The sequence below is a fragment of the Poeciliopsis prolifica genome, unplaced genomic scaffold (genome assembly GCF_027474105.1).
Source record: "Poeciliopsis prolifica strain line A6 unplaced genomic scaffold, Auburn_PproV2 SCAFFOLD002, whole genome shotgun sequence".
Lineage (NCBI taxonomy): Eukaryota > Metazoa > Chordata > Actinopteri > Cyprinodontiformes > Poeciliidae > Poeciliopsis > Poeciliopsis prolifica.
In genome coordinates, this window is record NW_026562377.1 from 810160 (window position 1) to 835006 (window position 24847).

Genomic DNA, 24847 nt, shown 5'->3' on the forward strand with positions numbered 1-24847 from the left:
AGCAAAGAAACGTCTCTGGACGCCTCCTGGTTCGCCACCATCTGAGCTTCGTTTGGATCCTTCGAGGACCTGCTGGCCTGGTTCTGGTCAGCCCAGGTCCTGCCGACCGGCTGCTGCCTGGAGGATGCTGAGCCGTGGTGCTGCCATGGCAACCAGGAGGGAGGGCGGTGCGTGGGCCGAGAGCAAATATAGCAGCGAGGAGGAGGAGGGCGACGAGAAACCCAAACAAAAGATCCAAACTGGAGACGTCACCAGAACTCTGCAGAGGAAAAATAAAGATGCTGCTCAGCATTTTCAGACACAGCAGATCAAACCTTTTTCCAGAGCATTGCATCATGGGAACGCTCACATTGCGGGATGACATCACCTCAGTTGAGATTATTTGCCTGCAGGGACGCCCGGGGCCACAGGAGGGCGGAGCCAGTAACCTGGAGGCGGAGCCTGGTGGAGAGACGCTTATTGACAGATTTTTCTGTCATTGCTGGAAAATTTATTCTTAAATAAAATGCAGGTTGAGAAGCTGGGAAACTTTATGTCATTCGATGCTTTTGGGTGACGATGACTCCAGCTTCTGTGGTGCTGGGACGGTTTAACTGCGTGTTAAAACTATTAAACTACATAATAAAATGTTACGGCGGCTGACAGATGTAAACAAAAACCAAACGGCCGAATGATGCAAACCCCAAAACCTTCAACAGAGAAACGCTGCCAACAAATCATCCAGCAGCAAAGACCTGCAATGAATGAAACAAATTGTAATGAAAAATGTTGCAACCTCATGAATAGAAAGAATAGGGAAAACGTAACAAATTGCACACACAGCAGTAAGTCCTCCGGACCACTGGGGGGAGACTGCAGTAGCTAATATTACGTACTCAACATGCTGCTGCTATAAAATTGTAAAGTACGCAATGCTTCTTTCTTCCTACAACTTAATCCTGAACATCCTGTCTTTACTGATGGTCTGTTCCTGTGTGATTTGGCTCGACGCCCCCTCGTGGTCCGGAGGACTCCCATTTTGTGGTGTGAGTTTGGAACGTTTTAAACTTTATGTTGTTTTTGCTATTTTTCTATTTGCTTCTGTTTTCTGCTGTTGCAGCATTTTTCTTCATATGCATCTTCGTGTTTGTTTTGAATTTTGCATTATTTATTTGTTTCCTGCGTCTGTCGGGCTCCACAGAACAGACAGTTAGAAGCGTTCGTACGCCTGGTGGCTCCTGATCCCTATGAATCCTCATCACGGCCGTTTCTGTGATCTGAATCATCTTGTCTGATCTGTTTCAACCGGGACAAGGCTTCAGAGAGGACCGCTCTCCTCAAACAGGTGGACGCCTCTCTGTGGCGCTGGAGGCAGAAAAGATGCTTCATGATGGTGTTGGGACCAGGATGTGGGTGAATCAGGGCGGCTGTGTGCGCTCACAGCCGGAGCATATGCTGCAGGAGGAACCGGGACGTCAGCGGCACTGGCGTCTGCAGTGAGCCTGCAGAGAGGCCATATTTCCTGTCACAGCTACATTTGGCTGCTGAGCAGCGCTGAGCTCACATCCTGCTGCACAGAGAGTCAGACATGCTGGAAAATAATTGGTTGTTTTAAACCAGCAGCTACACATTGACAGCTGAATGCAGGTCATCCATTTTATTCACACAGTTTTTGACTTTGATCTCGCTGTAGTTACTTGTTCTTCATGGAAACATGAATGTTCACAGGTCAGGAAGAGAAGCATGACCGGTCCGGATCCGGACCTGAAGGAAGAATCCGTCTCTTTAGCGCTGCCCTGGAGGTCAAAATCAAAACAGTTCATGTCCAGTATAAGAGGGGTCTGCAGAGCTGGTAACTGCAAGTTGACCTCCTGACTTTTGACCTATACAGGTCCTGGATGGAGGGAAGGTCAGCTCTGATGGTTCCCTTCAGTCTGGACCGGTCCGGTTCTGTTGACGACCCAAACCACACACAGGAAGCTGTTAGCTTGCAGCGCTAACACGGTTACTTCATATTGAGGAATATCAACTGACCAATAAGGCTAAGAAACAAACTGAATTACAACAATAAAGTTACACTTTATTCTCACATCATTTCAATGTTTTTCTCGCTTTTTTATGACTTTAATCTCATAATTTTAAAATCATTCTCAGGCTGTGACTCTGTTGTTCTTGCTTTGGGTCTCCAGTATTTTCAGACTGTAGTTATTCGGTGGCGGCTGTGACCTCTGCCCCCTGTGCATACCAGGCGTTTTCTGGGATTCCTGTGATGTGAAACATCTGGTCCAACTTAGACTTTTAACTGAGTTTGGTTATTTTTGGGATAAAGATTTCTGTTATTGTTATCAGAGAGGCAAATCCCTCATCAAGTTTATTAGTTCAGGACATTTCAAAGTGCTCTACATAATAAAACACAAAAATACAAAGTTATCACACCATCATATAATCGCCAGTTTGAGAACAAACATTTTGGTATCACCAAAATCATCAATGAGCATCAAATATATTGATCAATATTTAATTTATTATGGTTTAGAAGCAGCTCTAACCAGCTGGGTCTGCAGCACACATTTAAAGGATGTCAGGGTTTCGGCTGCTTTGCAGTTTTCTTGAAGTTTATTCCAGATTTGTGGTGCATAGAAGCTGAATGCTGCGTCTCTATGCTTCTGGATGCAGAGGAGACCAACATGAGCAAATATTTAATTTCTCATAAAATTCAGACAAATATCTATTAATATTTTCACAGCTTGTTAATCCTTTGTTTGACCATTTTGAGGACATTCATGACCTTGATGTGACCTGAAACATGAAGGTCACGATGTTCCAGGACCTGATGTGTTTTCATCTAAACTCTGGATTAGATCAAAACATATTCATAGGTTAGAATGGCCTAGTCAAAGTCCAGACCTAAAGGTCTGAAGGTGCAGGCCCTTTTAGAGGAACAGTGGGATTACTGAGACGTTGTGCTGTTTGGTGATGTTGGAGGCGCCAGAGGAAGGTCGTTGGTTTGACCTTCAGAAGTAGAACAAAGTTTTGAAACTTTTTATGAGTTTCTGGTTCCTGACGCAACAATCAACTGTCAGCCGGTGGCTCTGCTAATTTACTTCCTGCTGCCTTCACCTCCTGCTCAGACGCTCCCTAATCCTGTAGGGTCTTCTGCATTCGCTGAGGTCAAAGGTCATCCGATGAATCCTGGTTAATCAGCTGGTCCAGGCGGAGTCGTCCTCGTGGCGTTTTGATGTCACAGACTGGAAGCTGCGGCCGATAAGCCGGCGGTCGCCAGGTGTCAGTGGGTCATCAGAGGCGGCCGTATCAGTCGGCCTCTATCTCTGGAAAACGTAAAACGTTTCTGTTTGGACGAACCTTCGGCTTTTAGCTTTGGCTCGGCTTGCAGGTGGTGTTTGACCTCAGAGAGATAATGACCTGATTACAGCTGAACTGCTTGTTCTTCTGGGACAACGGCGGAGATTTGAGGTTTTTCAGGAACATAAAACGTTTCCAGGGACAGCGGAGCGACGTCATCGGGATCCGCCTGCTGCTCCAAGTTTCAACAGAAACATGAGCAAAGCTGATAGGCTAACAGCTCTTCTCCATGCAGTCATCTGCAGATTCATGTCTGTCACTAATGAGAAGTCTTTATCTCTTAGATGTGCTTAAAAATGCAAAACGTGTTGAATTACTGATGCGTAAACCTGGAACCAATTATCTTTAGTGTTTCTTCAGGACCTGCTGGCGGACATCTGACCTCTCGCTTGTTGTTGAGGCGACACTTTGACAGTTAAGAGCAGGAGAGACATATTCAATCACCCGTCACCAAAACCACGTCAATCTGTAGAAGGTCAGTTTCCCTTCCATCAACAGGCCCAAGAATGAAAAATCTGTTTGTTTTTAATGGCCATTAAATGAATTGACACTAAAAACTGTGAACACACCGACAGACGGCATGATCTCGGTTAGGGAATGAAAACAGGAATAATCTAGAACATTCTTCTGGTTTTTGGATCCCAAACTCCTGCTTCCATCCAGGAACCTTGATGGTCAACATCTGCAGAGATTGGAGATGTTTACCGTCATCAGAAGCCCCACCATTACTGAAGGCCAAACCATAACACCGCAACCACCGTGCTGACCAGACAAGCTGCTCCATTTCGTCTGTCTTCGTCTCGTCTGACCAGAAAACCTTCCAGAATCCTGCAGCTTCTTGGAGTCACAGCTAACAGTGGTGAGCACTGCTAGCTAAAAAGCTAAACCTAAAGTGCTAACCATAAAGATTAGTTCTGCTAATGCTAAAGCACCACTGCAACATGGCCCTTAGCAGGAAATAATGCTAAATGCTATACCAACATGTTTAGCAGAAGCTGATGCTGAAGAGCTTTTCTCACATGACATTTAGTGAAACCTTCTGCTAAGGTGCAACTCCAGCATGACATGCAGCTAAATCTAATGCTATAGCTCTACACCAGCATGGTATTTAGCAGAAGCTAATGCTATTGATCTCAGAAGATTAAAGTTATGAATTCATGGCCCCAATCCACTTCCTTAGGCCCAGTGCATGCTGGGTCATGCATTTCCTGCTGTGTTTGTGTCTCATTCAGGATGCACTGACCCAGGTGACTGGGGGGCTTTTAGAGCGGGGCAGTCTGCTGTTGTCGGGGCAGTTAAACGGCTGCAGATGGGGCAAATTAATTCCCCCACGCCTCTTTTTGTGACGAAGCCCAGAGTCAGTTCCTGTGTCATTGTTGGGCCCCATCTGCGCCACACACACAGCGGCAGCAGCATTAAACCTGCCTGACATACTTCAGGGTCCGGCACAAGCCATCTGGGAGAAAACGTAATACAGCAGCTTTAACACACTCACTCTTCCTCCTCCTCCTCTTCCTCTGCTGTCCTCAGACCAGCAGGCTTTTATTCATCCTGAAGTGGGACGCCACAGACGCTCTGGGCGGCTGTAATTACTGATGCCAGCTGATATTTTATTGATATTATGCTATCAGCTGCAGATTAGCATGTGGGGGCGTCTGGGTCCTGTTGTTCTCCACCAACTGGGTCCAGTTCCTGTTCTAACACATGAAAGAAATTAATGTCGTTTGGGATTTTTCTGCAAAATTAGATTATTTTTCAAGAAAATATCCTTTAATTTCTCTCTTTGATGTTTTTAACCATTTGTTAAAGCACACAGAAAACTCATTTTAAACTGAAATATATCCTTTTATTTTAAAACCAAATTTTCTTTTGTATTTATTCACATGGAAATGTAAGTGTTTGAAACGCAGCGGTGGAGCAGCGCCATGCATGTGCATATGTGGTAAACCTCTTGATCTGAATTAGGGATGGACTCATCAGGATTTGCTATGTTTTTGTCCTCGACAGCATTCCAAGTTATTTAATGATCGAGGTCCATTTCTTATAGTAAAATCGACCCCCTCATATATTTGTTGTTGTTTTTTTTCTTAGATTCTCACCAAAATATTTCAGATCAACTCTGGTTATGTTCAGCAGGAAATACGACTCAAACTAATGTTTTCACCCAAAAATAAAATTGGTGCCACTTTTATATGTGGCACTAAATCACATCCAATAGCTTTCCAAGCATGTGAACCAGGTTACGTTTTATCCGTCATTGACGGGAGGCACGCATCGTAATTCTGCAGAAGATGTCAGACGGTAAATCTGGACGTAAACAACAGCTGAAAATGATTCTATCAAAGTGATGAAAGCAGTCTGAGTCAGTGAACACATCACCTCCCAACCCCACCACTCCCACTCCACAGCCAAACAGACTTTTGTATTTTGAGCCGCTGTGTTAGCCTAGCATTAGGATGTTCCTTCTCTGGTTTGATGTGACTTGTTGATAATTTAGTTTGAATCTTGTTTCATTGTGTTTGCATTTGGTGTTGCATTGTTTCATTATGCTTTGTTCAGATTTGTTTCTGCTTAGGTTTCTGAATCGCATTTCAATCAGGTTTGGGGTCTGGACTTTAGCTAGGCCGTTGCTATTCTGCTGTAGATTAGCTGCTGCTAACCTGCTAACTGAGGCCTATAGAGTCTGTGATGGAGCTCTTCAGAGGTTCTGGTCATCTTTGAACTTCATCCTCTGGACCTGGGCTGAATCTGCTGGGATATTCACTCATATTAAGAGTGGCTCTACCTGAGATGTTTTCCTCTTGGGAATAATTGTTCTTTCTGGAAATTAATCAACTCCACAGTTTGGAAATAACCTAACACCAGATGTGTTTTAACTTCTCTCTGGAAAACCACAGTTAAACTGATTCATCAATAGATATATTTCTTAGGAGAACTGGAACTAGAGGTCAACGGCTGGAGCTGGAGCTCTGAGCATGCGCGCAGTGGCTGGTACGTCAGGAGGCGGGAGAATATGGGGTTTCCCACTCTGATCTGTAAACCAGGGGTGACAGAGTGATTTTAAAAACACTTCTGCAACTAAAACCTCCATTTGGTGGACAAATAAACTCACAACTTCAGTTCTTATTCCTTTTAAAGTCTTAAAATAATATAATTTTTTGGCTGCAACCTTTTTTCAGCGAGATTCAATGTTTTAAAACCGTAGTGCTCCGCGGTGGAGTGGTACGGTCCGGCCGGTGTGTGACTCCGCCAGGCCTGCCTCCATTGCTCACTACTCGTCTAAAAATGGAGCTGACGGGACGGAGGGTTGTGTGGAGGAGAAGGAAAGGAGACCGCTGATGGACATGGAGCTAACGGTCCGGTTTCAGTTTGTGTTTTAATGGAACGGAGTTCTGTTCAGGCATAGAGGGCCTCCATGAAGAGCCCCGAGCTGTTAGCATGTGTGAGAAAACAGCCGAAGCCCGCAGCTCGCTTTTCGCTTTTTACCTATTTATTTAACTCTGAAGCAGGCATTCAGACGGACGACTCGCAGGTTTACAGATAGACTAACTTATATCTTAAACAGATTTTATTATAATTATACACGTCGGTTTGTTATTTTCGGCCGTTTTCACCGTCCCGTTGAAAGCGATGTACAACACGGTGTGGACGGCGGAGAAACCCGGAGAGGACGGAGGCTGGCGGGACGTGATGATGCCCTACTCCACCGAGCTGATCTTCTACCTGGAGATGGACCAGCCTCCAGGTAGGCGGGGGACCGGGAGCGACGAGACACGGCCGGAACGGGCCATCCGGCTGCAGGTGGTGCTGCGTTCGGTTCGGTTCCCCTGGAATCAGCGGAAGGTTTCACCCGCTGCGGACGCCATTAATGCTGGAGGCGGCTCACAGATTTAAAGGAATATTTCATACATTTTAGCGCTTTGTTTCAGATTAACAAACGGAGTGAATTTATATAAACTGATCTTTATATCAGCTTTTTAAAACCATGTAAACTACGTCAGTTGCCTAAGTCCCAAACTTTTATTGAATAATCTGTAAACCAGCCCAGGTTTGTCTGAAGATTGTGAATTCTTGAACATCTGAGGTAAAAATGCTTTTGCCTGAACAGCCTGCAGGTTTCACCAGTGGAAAAAACCCATGTTTAGTGGAAGAAGTTTGTCATTTTTACCTGAAATAAGGTGGTAGAGAGGCCCAATAAAAATTCTCATTTTTATTGTTATTAGCCCCACAATAAAGCTCTCTGGTTTCCAGACTTTAAATGTTGGGTCTGTTTGGGTTTCTGGCTGTGTGGATGCGTTGCTCTGCCTGATCTTTGTTCAGACACACATTACATAAATTACAGCAGCAGATCCGCTGCTCTTTGTTGAAGAGACAGATTGTTTCCCTGCAGCCTGATTCTGGGTTTCTAACACTAACCGTCTGTTAGCTGCTAGCAGCTCTTCAACAGGACTTTATGCACTAATCTGTAATATTTGGATGATGTTTGATTGGAGGTGAAATAGTTCAGCGTTTCCTGTGAATCAGCAGCTTTAGTTCTTCATTTCTGGATCTTTCTGAGCTCAGCGCTGCGTTCAGGGGGGATGGGGATTCAGACGGAGTAAAACCCGGATGAAATCCTCCATCCATTCCATCTGAGCCTTTTCTCTGCAGGATATTTCAGCGCCTGTCACCGGATCGCTGCGTCTTCCTGCTTCCCTCTGCTCGTTTGTTCCTCATTGTGTCGGAGCCGCCACCGACCCGCTGAGGTCCGCTGAGAACCGGGTCGGTTTCCTGCAGGTTGATGATCGTCCTGATGTGACGCTGCAGGAAAACGACTCGGCTGAGTTTCTGCAGCGTTTTGTTGCTCCACATCTTCTCTGGTTCTGGTTGGTTGGTTTGATGGTTTTGAGACAGAACCCCTGTGATCGGGTCGGAGGAGGATGTGATGCTGCTCTGTTTGGACCTCTGAGGCCCGGTTAGAGGAGCCGAAGCATTTCTGCACCAGCTGCAAATCTCACAACAAATCCAGGCAGCAGACGGGTCCGGCTGCAGGTCCTGTCCGGGTCCAGTCCGGCTCCGGCTCCTGTCTGGGTCCGGTCTGGCTCCAGGTCCTGTCCGGGTCTGGTCCTGCTCCGGTCTGGCTCCGGGTCCAGTCCGGCTCCACAGCTCGGACCAGGTCCGGTTCTGCTCCCACCTGTTGGGTCCAGCTCCTCCTCCGTCCTTTCTTCCTCCTCAGAGCCCCGCCCCCTCCTGCCGGGCTGCGTCCTGATTGGCTGAGGCTTCGGGTTTAGGAGCGGCCGGCCCGGTTCGTTCCTCAGTCCGACAGAGCGTCGAGGTTGCTCGGCAACTTGCAACTGATGGATGGCGCCGTGCAGGACGGTAGGACTCGGACCTTCGTTCCTCCAGCGGCTCTGGTTCTGATCCAGAGTCACATGATCCCGACCCTTCCAGAACTTTCTGTCTTTCTGGGCTCAGGACAGTTTGAAGCTTCAATCCAGCAGAACCAGGTCCAGTTCCTTCAGCTGCTGCTGACACAACATGGTTCTGATCCGTTAGTCTGATCAGCTGCAGCATGAACTGAACTGGTTCTGATCAGCTGTTCTGCTGGGTCCGATTCTTTTCAGTGGACTTTGTCTCTTGGTGTGTGTGTGTGTGTGTGTGTGTGTGTGTGTGTGTGTGTGTGGGTGCGTGCCGCGGTGTGTGTTGTGCTCCTTTGTTTGCCGCCTGTCGGCCCCTTTGTTCCCCTCTGCTCGGCTCGGTGTGGTCCGGTTGGAAAGCGGTTTCAGCTCCTCAGTGGTTCTTTGCTTGGGCGGTTCTGGTCCGGATGCAGGATGACCCGGTTCTGGTTTAACATGGGTTCAATTTTTGGTTCATCTGTTTTCTGCTCCTGATCAAACCTCAAATCAGTTAGTTTAGAGATTTGCACTTTATTAAACTATAATTACTGTTTATTAATTTAGGAGTGTGTGTGTGTGTGTGTGTGTGTGAGTGACCAAGTGTTCTTGACTGCAGAAAACTTTCTAAACTTGTTAGTTTAAATGAGAAGCCGCTGCAGCGGCTGATGATCGGCTGTGTCTTACTTTGACTCTGAACTATTGTTTGTGGAGGAGACAAAATGTTCCAGCAGCTGCAGCCAATCAGAGGTCAGCGCTCCATCAGAGCCGCAGGACGGACCCTCCAGTCAACGAGCTTCACCTCATTCATTCATTCATTCATTCATTCATTCATTCATTCATTATGGGTTTGTTTTCCTGAAGTTTACAAGCTGCTGATTGTCCTGAAACATTTTCATTGTTCAGTTTTTTTAAACAAAGAAAAGGAAACATTTCTATGTATTTATTGAAGCTGTGACATCACAAGCTCTTTGCTAAACGGGTTAGAATTACAAATTATTTTAGGAATCAATTATTTAGACAATAAAAGTTTGTCCACGAGGCACGGTGGTGAAACATGAAACTGCTGCTGCGCCAGTGATGCAACAAGCTGTTGCATCACTGTTGCTGGTTAAGCTAGCTGTGGCAGGTTGAGCAGCAGAAGCTTTTTGAAGCGATCGGATCCAAAACTGATGGGTTTTGGATCCGAGTTCAGTGAAGGTGTGGAATATTCTATCATTATCTATGGATACTGATTACGTGTCTATTGGGACAGATATTATGGAACCTGAACCGACCTGGTGGGACTTGGAGCTGCACAACAAACCGGGTTGTTTCCATCAAGGGCTTTTTATTTTGAGGCATCGCAGTAGATGGAAACGGCCAAAATGTCTGGTAGCACAGTCCAAACCTCTGGATCAGGCAGGACGACGTCTCTGCTTTCTGTTACTTAGCAACCTCTACTTCCTGTGTATCGCAGCATGCATACGTCTGATGACATCACGCTTTGTGGCTCCAGCCAGTCAGAACTGTTTCTGGACGATAAATCCTCCCAGACGTTATCACAGTGATAAATCATAATATCTGTGTTTTCAGACAATTTCCCTGTTTTTTGATGATACTGGCATATAATAATCATCATATTCTCAAAGATCAATAAACTTTTAGTTCGGATCAATATTTGACGCTGGAACCAGAAGACATTTTAAATATCCAAAATAAACAAATAAACCAGAAACTACAAATAAATTATGAAATTTCTGTAAACACAATTCTCCTTCAAAATAAGGTTCAGTTGAGACTGAAACTTTTATCATCCAGTTCTTGGTCGGAAGAAAACAACAATATATCACACACTCAATTATTGAGGGTTCTAATTTATTATGAGATTAATTGATTTATTGATTATTAAGACAGGAAAAACCTGTAAATGGAAAATTTAATGGAATAATTTCTGATATCTGTTGTTTTGCTGTTTGAGGAAAAACTTGGATTTTGTTTCGTTGCTGAAGTCGTCTGCAGCGCTGCGGCCATGTTGCTTCGAGGTGCAACAATACCGATTATTATTTGCAGAAATATCGATCCACGTCATTTTTCGGGCGATGCAGGAAGATAAAACCATGTTTGAACTTTGAACTCCAGAGAAAAGGCTGAAGGTTTAAATTCTGCTCTGATGTCTAAAAAGTGACCAAAGTTTTTGTTTCTGATCAGTTAAAATATGAAATAAAACACGACGGAAGTGAAACCACAAAGAACAGGTGGTCCGTTTACCATTAAGAAAAATATTTTTAGTATTTCCTTTTTTATTCCACTTATTTTCTCAGGATTAAAACATGTTTAGATTATTTGTTTTTCAAATAATTAGGGACGCTCCAATCAGGACTTTGTTGCACATACTGATCAATCAAAACTTCTTGAGAAATTGGCTAACTGGCTAATGCTGGCTCTGATTGGTTACTGGCTAATGCTGGCTCTGATTGGTTACTGGCTAATGCTGGCTCTGATTGGCTAACCGGCTAATGCTGGCTCTGATTGGTTACTGGCTAATGCTGGCTCTGATTGGTTACTGGCTAATGATGGCTCTGATTGGTTACTGGCTAATGCTGGCTCTGATTGGCTAACCGGCTAATGCTGGCTCTGATTGGTTACTGGCTAATGCTGGCTCTGATTGGTTACTGGCTAATGCTGGCTCTGATTGGTTACTGGCTAATGATGGCTCTGATTGGTTACCGGCTAATGCTGGCTCTGATTGGTTACCGGCTAATGCTGGCTCTGATTGGTTACTGGCTAATGCTGGCTCTGATTGGTTACTGGCTAATGCTGGCTCTGATTGGTTACTGGCTAATGATGGCTCTGATTGGTTACTGGCTAATGCTGGCTCTGATTGGTTACTGGCTAATGCTGGCTCTGATTGGTTACTGGCTAATGCTGGCTCTGATTGGTTACTGGCTAATGATGGCTCTGATTGGTTACCGGCTAATGCTGGCTCTGATTGGTTACTGGCTAATGCTGGCTCTGATTGGTTACTGGCTAATGCTGGCTCTGATTGGTTACTGGCTAATGATGGCTCTGATTGGCTAACTGGCTAATGCTGGCTCTGATTGGTTACCGGCTAATGCTGGCTCTGATTGGTTACTGGCTAATGCTGGCTCTGATTGGTTACTGGCTAATGATGGCTCTGATTGGTTACTGGCTAATGATGGCTCTGATTGGCTAACTGGCTAATGCTGGCTCTGATTGGTTACTGGCTAATGCTGGCTCTGATTGGTTACTGGCTAATGCTGGCTCTGATTGGTTACTGGCTAATGCTGGCTCTGATTGGTTACTGGCTAATGCTGACTCTGATTGGTTACTGGCTAATGCTGACTCTGATTGGCTAACTGGCTAATGCTGGCTGATTGGTTACTGGCTAATGCTGGCTCTGATTGGTTACTGGCTAATGCTGGCTCTGATTGGTTACTGGCTAATGCTGACTCTGATTGGCTAACTGGCTAATGCTGGCTCTGATTGGTTACTGGCTAATGCTGACTCTGATTGGTTACTGGCTAATGCTGGCTCTGATTGGTTACTGGCTAATGCTGGCTCTGATTGGTTACTGGCTAATGCTGGCTCTGATTGGTTACTGGCTAATGCTGGCTCTGATTGGTTACTGGCTAATGCTGGCTCTGATTGGTTACTGGCTAATGCTGGCTCTGATTGGTTACTGGCTAATGCTGGCTCTGATTGGTTACTGGCTAATGCTGGCTCTGATTGGTTACTGGCTAATGCTGGCTCTGATTGGTTACTGGCTAATGCTGGCTCTGATTGGTTACTGGCTAATGCTGGCTCTGATTGGTTACTGGCTAATGCTGGCTCTGATTGGATAGCAAACGACCCCATTATAGTTCCTCTCACATCATTTAGGATTTGTTGCTGCGCAGTGAGAAGGAAGGAGGAGATGAGCTGCTGCCATGCGAGGTGCAGGTGATCAGCAACACTTTTTCACAGAAATCGGCCGATTATGATCGGTGGCTGATCGATCAACACACCTCTGCTGAAGATCCAATTTTTAGTATTTTAAATTTTAGTAACTTTTAGTTTGGTAGTAAAAGCGCTAAACAAGAAAAATTCAGTCAATTTCAACGTTTCTTGTAAGGAGTTTCAGGAAAAGGGAGCAGAGAAAGAAGCATTTATTTATCAAATCACATTCAGTTGTTTCTATAAGTTGATGTATTGATTGATTGATTATTGCATCATATTGATGGCAGACTGAATCAAAATACAGTGTCTGGGTGACACTGAAGAGTCAAAGCAAATCAACATAACATATTGTGATGAAGTTGCTGATTTCTTCCCATGTTGCTCCCAGGTGTCTCATCGCTCGCCCTCTCTCTCTCTCTTTCTCTCTCTCTCAGCTGTTCCTCCAAAGCCAGCCAAACCCCGGCCGCCGCCGTCTTCTTCAGGGGTCAGAGGTGGCGATGGCGACTCGCTGCAGGAAGCAGAGTGGTACTGGGGAGACATATCCAGGTAGATCTGCCTCAGCGCTCACGTTTGGAACAATGTTCTGGTTTCTCTCAGCTCTTTGAGTCACGGGAACAAAATGATCTGCTTTAACCTGCTGCTACTGATGGTCGCTGTGGTGATTTCAGCATCAGGCCTCCACTCGTAACATGGAGATAAATACTGGTGAAATTGGTACTATTTTTGTAATTATTTAGTGATTATGGACTTAAAACAATCTCATGTTTCTAGCAGAAAACTTACTTCTAAATTAGTTTTCTTATTTTCAGTTTAATAAGATATTAGGACTATAAACTAGATAGAAATACCTGGTAGGGATTTGTGTTTTTGCAGTGCACAGCACGAGTTCCCAAACTTTTCAACCTGACCCCAAAATACCAGCACCACAAAATGGCGCCCCCCATTGGCAAACTGGCAACCACTTAAAAAATACATTAAATTATTTCCCTCTTTTTAAAAATAAATATATAGAATTATGTATTTTTGCTGAATTTATTGGATGAAAGTGATTAATTATATACTTGCTGGGTTTCTTGTGTCCAGCGCATTATAAGCCTGGCAGCCCACCAGGCTTTACGAGCCTCCCTGCCAGGCTAAGCATTCCTTGTTTTTTAAAAAATTACTAATTAAAAAACCAAACCAAAAAAATTGCTTAATTTTAATCCGGACTGCAGCGTTTCATTGGTGGAGAAGTCGGGAGAGCGGACCAATCACAGAGCTGGGGCCTCGCGCTGTCCGCGCTCCCGGATTTAAAACCATCAACTATAAACTCATCTTTTAAGAATTTAGGACGCTTGCAATCCGGATTAAATAAAAAAAAATAAAAAATTCTTTTATGTTTTTATTTCCCTTAAACATAAACAAGCAACGCTTAGCCTGGTGGGGCTAATAAAGCATGGCGGGCTGCCAGGCTTATAATACACTGGGGAAACCTGGCATTGACATCCTCAACTACAAAACCCCGGAGGACCCTGACCTCTGACCTCTACTGAGACATTTAATGGTATTTGTTTAGTTTTGTCCCTGTTGGCGCTCCATACACCGCGGGACGCCGGCGGTGGATTCATCCGGCGCCTATTAGCTGCATGACTGAGATCTGCTGATGAATGACTTCATACACAGAACATCCCATAATAATCACAACGGGCCTCCAATAGTCCAACTCATCAGCTGGAGGTTCGGCCACCAGGGGGCGCGTGTGAGCACCGGGGGGCGCGTGTGAGCACCGGGGGGCGCGTGTGAGCACCGGGGGGCGCGTGTGAGCACCGGGGGGCGCGTGTGAGCACCGGGGGGCGCGTGTGAGCGGCTGCGTCAGCTTCCTGGAGTTCTGCTGGGTTCTGTTGGTCTGATCAGCTTGTTGCCATGGTTACAGGGAGGAGGCGAACGAGAAGCTGAGGGACGCGCCGGACGGGACCTTCCTGGTGCGGGACGCCTCCACCAGGATGCAGGGGGACTACACCCTGACCCTGAGGTACGCCGGCGCCGCCTCCACCTCCCGGTCGGGTCTGCTCCGGTTCTGGGTCAGACCTGGTTCTGGGTCAGACCCGGTTCTGGGTCAGACCCGGTTCTGGGTCAGACCCGGTTCTGGGTCAGACCCGGTTCTGGGTCAGACCCGGTTCTGGGTCAGACCTGGTTCTGGGTCAGACCCGGTTCTGGGTCAGACCCGGTTCTGGGTCAGACCCGGTTCTGGGTCAGACCCGGTTCTGGGTCAGACCCGGCTAACCCTCTGCTCCGGTTCTGGTTCCGTTCAGGAAGGGAGGAAACAACAAGCTGATTAAGATTTACCAGCGAGACGGGAAGTTCGGCTTCTCGGAGCCGCTGACCTTCAGCTCCGTGGTGGAGCTCATCGGCCATCACCGGCACCAGTCACTGGCCCAGTACAACGCCACGCTGGACGTTCGCCTCACCTACCCGGTGTCCCGCTTCCAGCAGGTGAGGTGCATGCTGGGTAGTAGGCTGCAGCTCACTGGGAGGTTTCTGTCCAAACTGCAGCAGTTTTTACATCATCACTTATTTAAGTTTGCAGTTTAATTTGAAGTAAATGTTTGACCTCAAACCGTCCGTCCGTCTCGTGTCCTGACCAGGACCATCTGGTGAAGGAGGACAACATCGACGCTGTGGGGAAAAAGCTGCAGGAATACCACAGCCAGTACCAGGAGAAGAGCAAAGAGTACGACCGGCTGTACGAGGAATTCACCAAGACCTCCCAGGTAAACGTCCCGGTTTCCAACCAGCATCTCTTCGCTTCACGTTGTTCTGCTGCCCAACGTCCTGCTCCTCCTCCTAGGAGATCCAGATGAAGCGCACGGCCATCGAGGCCTTCAATGAGACCATCAAGATCTTCGAGGAGCAGTGCCAGACGCAGGAGTGCTGCGGCCAGGACTGCGTGGAGCGCTGCAGCTGCTGCAGCCGCTGCAGCGGCGACAAGGACATGGAGCGCATCCTGGACAACTTCGAGAAGCTCAAGTCCCGCCTGGGGGAGATCCACGACAGCAAGGTGCGTTTGGAGCAGGACCTGAAGACGCAGGCCAGTGAGAACCGCGAGACGGACAAGAAGATGAACAGCCTGAAGCCTGACATCATCCAGCTGCGCAAGATCCGCGACCAGCACCTGGTGTGAGTACGCAGCAGGCGCCGCTGCTTCCTGTCTGGGAAACTGAGCTCTGTGCCTGGAAGGGGAAGTTTAGAAATGTAACAAACTAGTACCCTACTGGGACATTTAAAAGCATTTTGCTGGTGACAGTGATACCCCACAGTGGGGACAAAATAGAGATTCAGAAAACTAAAATGGTTTCTGCTCCACTTCTGACCAGCATCTTCAGCCTTGTCCTCTGGATGACTTTGGATTCTGGGAAATCAGCTGGCCTGATGGCCAAGATAATCAATACTATCAAGTGACATCAGTTTGATTTTGTTCAAAGTAACATTGTTTCATCCACATTTAATGACATTTTTCGTAGTAGGAACAGGATTTGAGTCACTTTCTTTCAAGATGCTTGCTAGCAGTTAGCCCGTTTTGCAGTGAGTTTCTTCCTCTGTAATCAGACGTTCCTCTCCTCCTCCAGCTGGCTGAACCATAAAGGAGTGCGGCAAAAACGAATCAACGGCTGGCTCGCCATCCAGAATGACGCCGACGAGTGAGTGTCCGCCTCGGCTGGAAGCGGCCGTGTTTGCGTCGCGGCGTCTCACTGTGTGTTTCTGTGGCTGCAGAGGCGGCGAGGAAGAGGAGAGCCTGCCTCACTACGACGAGAAGAGCTGGTTCGTAGGAGACGTGAGCCGGACGCAGGCGGAGGAGCTGCTGGGCGGCAAGCCGGACGGAGCCTTCCTGATCCGGGAGAGCAGCAAGAAGGGCTGCTATGCCTGCTCTGTGGTGTGAGTACGCCACACACATTAGCATTAGCTGCTACATGATTAGCATTGAGATGCTACCTTTAGGCTAGCATAGATTTGCTGATCAGCTAACTTCTTTTAGCTCGACTTGAACACAACAGTCTTGTGCAGCGTCCAATCAGACGGTCTAGAAGCAGCTTCACGGCGATGTAGCGCATGCAGCTGCGCGTCAGATTTATGGTCGTACCAGAAACATGCAACACTGGAACCTACAAATGTAAAATACAAAATAAAAGCATTTTTAATTGTCTTTAAAATCTGTTTAATTAAACATAACGAACACATCCCATTGGAGGAAACGGCGTTGCCTAGCAATTCAGACGATCCAGGAATCCAAATTATTCAACAACCCAAAACCCGAAACATGACAGGAAAACCAAGGAGCTCAAATGGCCTAGTCAAAGTCCAGACCTTCCTGGAGCAGAACCTGAGCAGTTTCCTCCTGTCCAGTGCGGCGTTGACCCCGTGCGGCGTTGACCCCGTGTGGCGTTGACCCCGTGTGGCGTTGACCCCGTGCGGCGTTGACCCCGTGCGGCGTTGACCCCGTGTGGCGTTGACCCCTTGTGGCGTTGACCCCGTGTGGCGTTGACCCCGTGTGGCGTTGACCCCGTGCGGCGTTGACCCCGTGCGGCGTTGACCCCGTGTGGCGTTGACCCCTTGTGGCGTTGACCCCGTGCGGCGTTGACCCCGTGTGGCGTTGACCCCGTGCGGCGTTGACCCCGTGCGGCGTTGACCCCGTGCGGCGTTGACCCCGTGCGGCGTTGACCCCGTGCGGCGTTGACCCCGTGCGGCGTTGACCCCGTGCGGCGTTGACCCCGTGTGGCGTTGACCCCGTGTGGCGTTGACCCCGTGTCGTGTCGTCCCTGCAGGGTGTCTGGCGCCGTGAAGCACTGCGTCATCTACAGCACGCCGCGCGGCTTCGGCTTCGCAGAGCCCTACTTCCTGTACGGCAGCCTGAAGGAGCTGGTCCTCCACTACCGCCTCACCTCGCTGGTGCAGCACAACGACGCGCTCAACGTGCGCCTCGCCCACCCCGTCCACGCCCCCCTCTGCAGGTGAACCCCGGGGGCGGGACTAGATCTACTTTACCAGAAGTTCCCGGCGCCGCGCTACATCTGGACTGCTTGATTTGCACAGGAAGTGAATGTGAAGAGGAGAAATGTTTCAGGTTCAACGCCGACCCGATCGACTTCGTCTGGAAACACTGGGGCCGCCATGTTGTGGGCGGGGCCACAGGTCTGGGCTTCATCGGGTCCACAGGAGGCGTCCTTTCTAAAGCCTGATCAAAACGCCCTGCTACAAAAATATTATTCATTTACTTTCAGTTAAAACCGTTCAGAAAGTTCTGGTTCTGGTTCTGAGCAGCAGCTGGAAGCCGATTCTTACACTTTAGTCTTAATCCATCTGACTTTAGATTAATAACTGAATTGAAACAGCAGCTGCTGAAAGTTCAAATGTTTTTGTTTCTGAATCAGAACAGAAACATTAAATTAAAATGTTAAATTTAACAAAACAATCAGAACCAAATGGTTGAACAGACAGCAGGAAATAAATTCAGCAGCAGAATGTTAATAAAACCAGAAAATGTTTTCATGAGATTTAAAACTAGAATTTTAACAACACGAGTTTTATTTCCTTATTAAAATATGCAGAACTTATTAATTCCAACCGTTTTTCTTACAGACCATATTTGAGTTTAGATATAAATCTCATTAAAAACAGTTTCTGCTCCTGGATTCGTTTCCAAACTCTGGAAAATCGTTTCCATTGAACTGGACTGACATCTAGTGGTGAAGTTAAAAACTGCAACAAACAGCAGAAACTTTTCTCCGAAAGAAAAAACTAAATAGATTTTCAGCATTAAAGTGAATTTTTCTGTTTATGGTTAAAATATTTTCTGCATGTTTAGATCTCCATGAATTAAAACTAATTTAACGTTTTAAACTTTAAATGAGCCATTTGAGCTGATTGGGCGATGCCTCCTTCTACTGGAGCTTCTGGCTCTCTGATTGGCTGATGACCGCTGGCTCCTCCCCCCGTATGCAGTGAGTCCACAAAGAGCCACAGGTGTGTGTGTGTGTGTGTGTGTGTGTGTGTGTGTTTTTGGACCCATCTGGAGCTGAAAGCCATCCGTGGTGAAGCTGTTTGGACCCGGCAGGTGGGTCAGAACCGGGTCGGGCTGCACAGCCCTTCAGAACCACAGCACAGGAGCTGAACTGTGAATGTTTATTTCATGCTGAGTGAAGCTGACAGAACTGCGGACTGAACCGGACTGGACCGAACCAGGCAGAACTCTAGCAGCACAAAGTACCGACCCGGTTCTGCTGCACCGTTTCCCTCCGGTTCTCTGAGCCCGTTTGAATGTACAGAGACAGGTTCTGATCCGTCTCGCAGGACTGTTACCCACCACACAGTGACTGACCTCTACAGGCCGGGCCGGGTCGGACCGGGTCAAACCGGGTCGGGTCAAACCGGACCGGGTCGGGTTGGACCGGGTCGGGTCGTCGCCCCCTCAGGTGTTTTCGAGCCAGCAGCGGGGAAACGAAGCGAATCAGGGTTTTTGGGTCCGGTTCTGATCCGGTGAGCTTGTTGTGACCTCTGACCTCTTCACCGTCTCCATGGGAACTACTTGAAGTGCTGAATGTGTTTCTATGAGAGTTTATTAAAGTTTTAAGGCGCCTGGTGGAGCTGCACCTGTGATGTCTGATCTACAGATATAGATCTATATTTAGTTTATATGAAGCTCCATTTTCATCCCTGGAACATTTAAACCAAAGATTTGAGTTTATCAGAGCATTTTTTTGCTTTTGCCACTTGGAAATGATTTTTTTGTTGCATCAGGAAGAATCTGTAAAATCCTGGTTCATTTCTATTCCAGATGTAAGAAGAAGCGTTGAGTTTCTGGATCGCAGTAAAAATCTGTTTGGGAAAATCATCCTGCAGAAAAAAGTTTCAACAGTCCAGAATCTGGTTCAACGTTCCCGTCAAAAACTGCCGAGCGCGTAAATAAAGCTTTGTGTTTCATCAAAACTCATGAAAAAATGTCGATGAAACAATGAGGTTTCTGTCGTCTGATGTTGGATTCCTGTTAGTTTTAGACGTTTTGTTTTTTCAAACTTGCCCTGTAATTGAAGTTCTGAGCTGAAATGAGACGGAGCGTCAGAACCATCGAACAAACCAGATGGAAAATCCAGAAGTTGCAGAATATTAGGAATTTATTCCTGAGTCTGATTATTACATGAATGCATCATGACTTCTCTGTAAGTGGAGTTTGACTGTTGCACATTATTATGACTTTATTTGCATATATTTTGTGTAACATAACTTCATTTTCACTATTTATTCTGTACTGATTATTTTCAAACTTCCTTATTTGCCACATTCCAGTTTTATCCACCAGTTCAACTTTTCAGAAAACGTTTCGATTCGTTCTGGTATTTCACACTTAATTCTAGTTTGTTGCATTACAGTGACTTTCACAGAATAGTATAATTTCCCATAATATTACGAATTTATTATTTTTGTATATTTTTTGACTTGGTCCTAATACTCCATCATCGAAGCAGCTCCAATAAATTCATAATAAACTTCAGTTTATAAACAAATCATCTATTACGATTTTCTGAAAATTGGTCGTTTCAGTGGAAACTTTAACTGCAATTGAAGTAAATTTTAGTAAATTTCGGGACTTACGGTTAGTTTCTGCCGGATGATTTTCCGATGTTTCTCCAGATTGCGATGTTTCTCTGTCGGGGAGGCGGGGTTTCTAAGGCTCCGCCCATCAGAGCGACTTCTTGCGCCTGATGGACTGAAAGCAAACAGGAAGTTCATGCATCAAACCAAAACAATCAGTTTAACCAAGTTTACTTTTCACCGACTGTTTGGTTGAAGTTTCCACTTTTGGGGAACCGAGGCGGCCGTCGGGTCGGATCCGGTCGCCATCGCAGGACTGTTAGCGCTCCGTTTCCTCTCAGCAGAACTGCAAAGTTTTATTTGCAGCGACGGTTTGAACGGGTTTGACTCTCAGCAGGCGTCGCGTCGCTCAGCGCAGCTCTGATAAGAAATGTCACATTTTAAGAGAAAAAAGATTTTTAAACGTGTTCATGACGCCCGTCCCGTTGTTTCCCTTTTGCAGATCCAGCATGCATCTTTGGTACTTGACTGTTGTTTTATGTGTAACAAAAAAAGAAATGTTTAATAGATGTCTTTGGAAAACAAATGTTATTTGTCTGTTTTTGGTGTTTTCTTGACTTGAATTACGAGCAAATTTAACCGCAGAGAAAGAGTACGGATAAAAAATCTGAAGTGTTTTCTGCTGAAGCTTTTTATTCCTGAACGGCTCCAGTTTCACTTTGGTTTCTTGTTTCGGTGCTGAAGTTGCTGGTTATAAATTCTGACTGGGTTTAAACGCGGGCAGCAGCGCCGCCATCTTGGATTCTGTTGCAGAATAAAGAAAATAATTTGATCGAATGCAAACAGTTGTTGGAGTGATTCATGTTTACTGGTCACTGATGAATATTTCTAGAAAAATCTGTTTCAATTAGGAATATTTAGATTCTGGACATCATAACCTCAATGTGTTCAGAAATATTTAATAACAGTTAAGGACTGAAAGATCTATAGATCCTTCATGATCTATAATCACACAAAGATTTTTCATACTTTGGTTAATTTTTAGGTGCAGGATTATCGTAGGCTGGCGTAGCTTATTGTAGCTTATCGTAGGCTGGCGTAGCTTATTGTAGCTTATCGTAGGCTGGCGTAGCTTATCATAGCGTAGCCTGTTGTTTCTGCCAGGTGGATTATGCAGTGCCATAATTTGCTGACATAAATTACTTGTGGAAAAAATTTTTATTTCACATCAGTTTGAAAGGCTAATAGATTCATAAACATGAAAACCAACAATATAATTGTCTGTTTTATGAATGCACGATGTTTATTTCAGTTAATGGAAATGTTTTCTCAGTCTGATCAGCTGATGGCAGCCGTAAAGCACGGTGGAGGAAGCATGATGATGTGGGCTGGTTTGAACAGAAACCAGATGTTTATTAAACTGTCGATTCTGATTTTCCTGCCACTTAAATGAGTTTTTTTCTCTTCATATTTTCTGAAATTATTCCTCTGGTTGAAAACAAAGACGCCAATCTGCTCTGGATGTTTCCATGGAAACGATGTCCTCATTTCGACATCCAGCGTTAATTGATCATCTCGATCAGGTAACGGATCAGAATCCAAATGTTGAGTTGAATATTTGATCAGAGCCATGAAATCAGCTGGACTTCCTGGTTCCAGTCGATGTTTGATGGAAAGTTCGCCTCCAAACTTTCCAGTTTGGCCCCAAAACAGAAGCTGCAAATGAGCCGCAGTTCAAATTCAGGCCCATAAAAAACACGGAGACCAGTTTTCATGTCTTAATCTTTCTGCAGCTGCCAGCCTGAGCCTCTAAATATTTTATTCTGTTTCCATCAGAGCTTCACAGCGGCTCCACTGGGAGGCGCCGGCGCCCTGATTACAGCCGGGCCCCCGGGGGCCTCCGGGCCTCCGGGCCCCGGCCCCGGCTGCTGGACGGCCCTGGCGGAGCCTTGTTATCCGGTGTTTCCCAAACATCCAACACTAAACTGGGTTGGTTAATAAAACAGTGAAGATGAAGTGATTAATCTGCCAGTTAAACTTGTTTTATTAATTATTGAATTAAAACGTCGCATCTTGCAGAAAAGCATGAAATCGTTTTTGCATTAAATAGTAAAAAAAGATTTTGTTTTGCAGTGTATAAAATTGTTTTTAGCTTTTTCAGTTAGGATTTACTGAGATGTTGGCTGTTTAAATAAAAATCAGATTAAATATTCATGATCAAATTATCTCAATTTAACACCAAATTAAACTCCAAAAATCACAACTAACTTTACTGTAATGTTTCATGGTTACATTTTTAAAGTACATCAATTATTTTTGACATTTTTCTCTAATCAAATTAAAGTCTAGAAATGTTACTGATCTCATATCAGCTGAAAGTTTTAATTAAAAATGTTAAAGTAAAACTAAATGTCCAAAGGAAAATTTTAACTATGAGTAAATACAAATATTACCCATAAGAATACAAGTTTTATTTTATATATTCAGACACCAGAAATTTTAACTAAAATATTTGCATATCTGACATGGAAATATGTAGATCAAGAGAAAAATCAATTAACCTGATAAAAACATTTTTAACAGAATCACCAATAATTAATATATTTGGTTATTTTTATTTTCAGTTTTCTGTGAATTGATTTATTTTTGATTACATATTTTAATTCTTGTGGGATTTATTTTGAAGTTCCTTCTGAACTCCATCATTTCCTTTCAGTTCCATTAATTAATCCATTCATTCATTCATTCATTCATTCATCTTCATGTGGCGTCAATATAAGCTGGAAGAGAAAACGAGGCTAAAGTCGAGTGAAACGGTTCTGACCCGGTTTTCAGGTTTTTACTCGTTTTTCTCGTCGTCGTTTCCTGCAGCTTTTATTTCTTTTCTTCAGTTTTCAGTCTCTGGTGTCTGGAATATTTTACTTTCTCTCCTGTGTGGATCTGATTTCTATTCTGCAGAGCGACCCGGTTCGACCCGGTTCCTCCGTCTGCCATGTTTACTTTTGTCGTCATGTTAAAAAAACCAAAAGAGCTTCAAAGTCTCCAAACGATCAGCAGCTGCTGATCGTTCGCGCCTCTTCGCCGCCGCCGCTTATTTTGGGGGATTTGATGAAGGAGTCAAACTCCGGTCACCGACTCAGCAGCAGGTGGGGGAGGGGCAGCAGAGCAGAGCAAATCCGATCTGCTGCGTTTCATTTCATCTCACAGAGAAACTCTGACACCAGCGGGAGAAACAGAAACATGTTGCTGTGATGAAGAGTTCATGTGGAGGCCACCGAGATAACGAGGCGAGGAAGAGGAGGGAGAGGAAGAGGAGGGAGAGGAAGAGGAAGAGGAGGGAGAGGAGGGAGAGGAAGAGGAAGAGGAGGGAGAGGAAGAGGAGGGAGAGGAAGAGGAGGGAGAGGAAGAGGAAGAGGAGGGAGAGGAAGAGGAGGGAGAGGGAGAGGAGGGAGAAAATCGCTGTTTGCATTAAACAATAAATGAAAATAAGTTTCTTTTTCACATCAAGCTCCTACTTCCTGTCTGGTTCTTCTTCGTTGGTATAAACTAGGTTGTTGGGGTTAAAGGTTAAGGGTTAAGGTTAAGGGTAGGGTTACGGTTTTAAGCCATTTCAGAAGCGGAACTGAAACTGGGTCGACTTTGTTTCAGTCAGAAGAACAGGAAACCCGTCCAGGATCTTTTCTCCAGAGATGGAAGCGAACTGGACCGGGTTCTGGTCGGGTTCTGCTGCTGAACGCAGGGAGTACCGTGATAACAGGGTTCGGATCAAACCAATCCCAGATTGTAGCAGGGGATGGAGGAAACGCCGGGCTGAAGTTCTGCTTCCTGAAACGGGTCGGGTTGAAAAGTTGAGTCTAAAAATATGTGCAGCCTCAGAACGAACCCAGAAGTTGGGCTTTGATTAGACCCCTGGAGGGACGCAGAACCACAACGGACTGGTGGCTGCGGGCCAGTCGACCCACTTTAAAGCAGAACCTCGCCAGGCCCGTCCCACGGTACTGCCCCCACCTGCTGCTGCTGGACGAGTTTCTGCCGAAGGTCCGATCTGATCTGATGGGGGTGAAAAAATAAAGATGGATCAGAAACTTCAAAACCTGGAATATTTTCTTAATAACGTATAAAAAAATTCAAACTAAAGAGACGGAGCAACAAACCCGCGGCCAGCAGGGGGCAGCAGGGAGCTTGGACTTTAACCAACTTAAAATACTTTGATGAAAAACTTTTACATTATTTAAGTTTTAATATTTACAGGAAGCATCAGGTTTATGTTGCCATAGCAACGATGCTACGAGTTTAATCTGTTTATTCACTAAAACATCTGAGAAATTAACCAATCACCTCTGACTGCTTTCAAGCCCCGCCCCTTTTCCCAGAATGCACCAAGTCAGCAGCTCTGAACAGGAAGAGGAACCGAGTTGAATCTGCTTTCGGCCCCAGATATCCTTGGAGCGGCCCTGCAGTTGGAGCAGAAGATCCTGGAAGTTTCATCTAAAGGCTGCAGCATGTCGTCCTTCCACACAACTTTCTGAAAATAAGAATCATTTTGGGTAAAATGTCCAACAGGCAGAATGAAGCCCGGTTCAGCCGCGACCCACTTTCAGGACGTAGAGGTGATTAAATCCCTCAAATCA

The 24847-nt window shown here is 45.7% G+C and overlaps 1 protein-coding gene across 3 annotated transcripts in view; it reads left to right on the forward strand.

The window, feature by feature from the left end:
• Positions 1 to 21053, forward strand: part of LOC129379152 (phosphatidylinositol 3-kinase regulatory subunit gamma-like) — a 47841-nt gene extending 26788 nt beyond the window's left edge. The window contains exons 1-9 of one of the 3 annotated variants that reach the window (XM_055059793.1): positions 6596 to 7087; positions 13088 to 13199; positions 14566 to 14664; positions 14945 to 15125; positions 15278 to 15403; positions 15481 to 15809; positions 16259 to 16330; positions 16404 to 16565; positions 17453 to 21053. In XM_055059793.1, coding sequence (XP_054915768.1) covers positions 6973 to 7087; positions 13088 to 13199; positions 14566 to 14664; positions 14945 to 15125; positions 15278 to 15403; positions 15481 to 15809; positions 16259 to 16330; positions 16404 to 16565; positions 17453 to 17642 — 1386 coding nt within the window. In that variant the 5' untranslated portion in view covers positions 6596 to 6972 and the 3' untranslated portion in view covers positions 17643 to 21053. The other 2 variants (XM_055059802.1, XM_055059783.1) reach the window with 2 other exon arrangements.
• The last annotated feature ends 3794 nt before the right edge of the window (positions 21054 to 24847 follow it).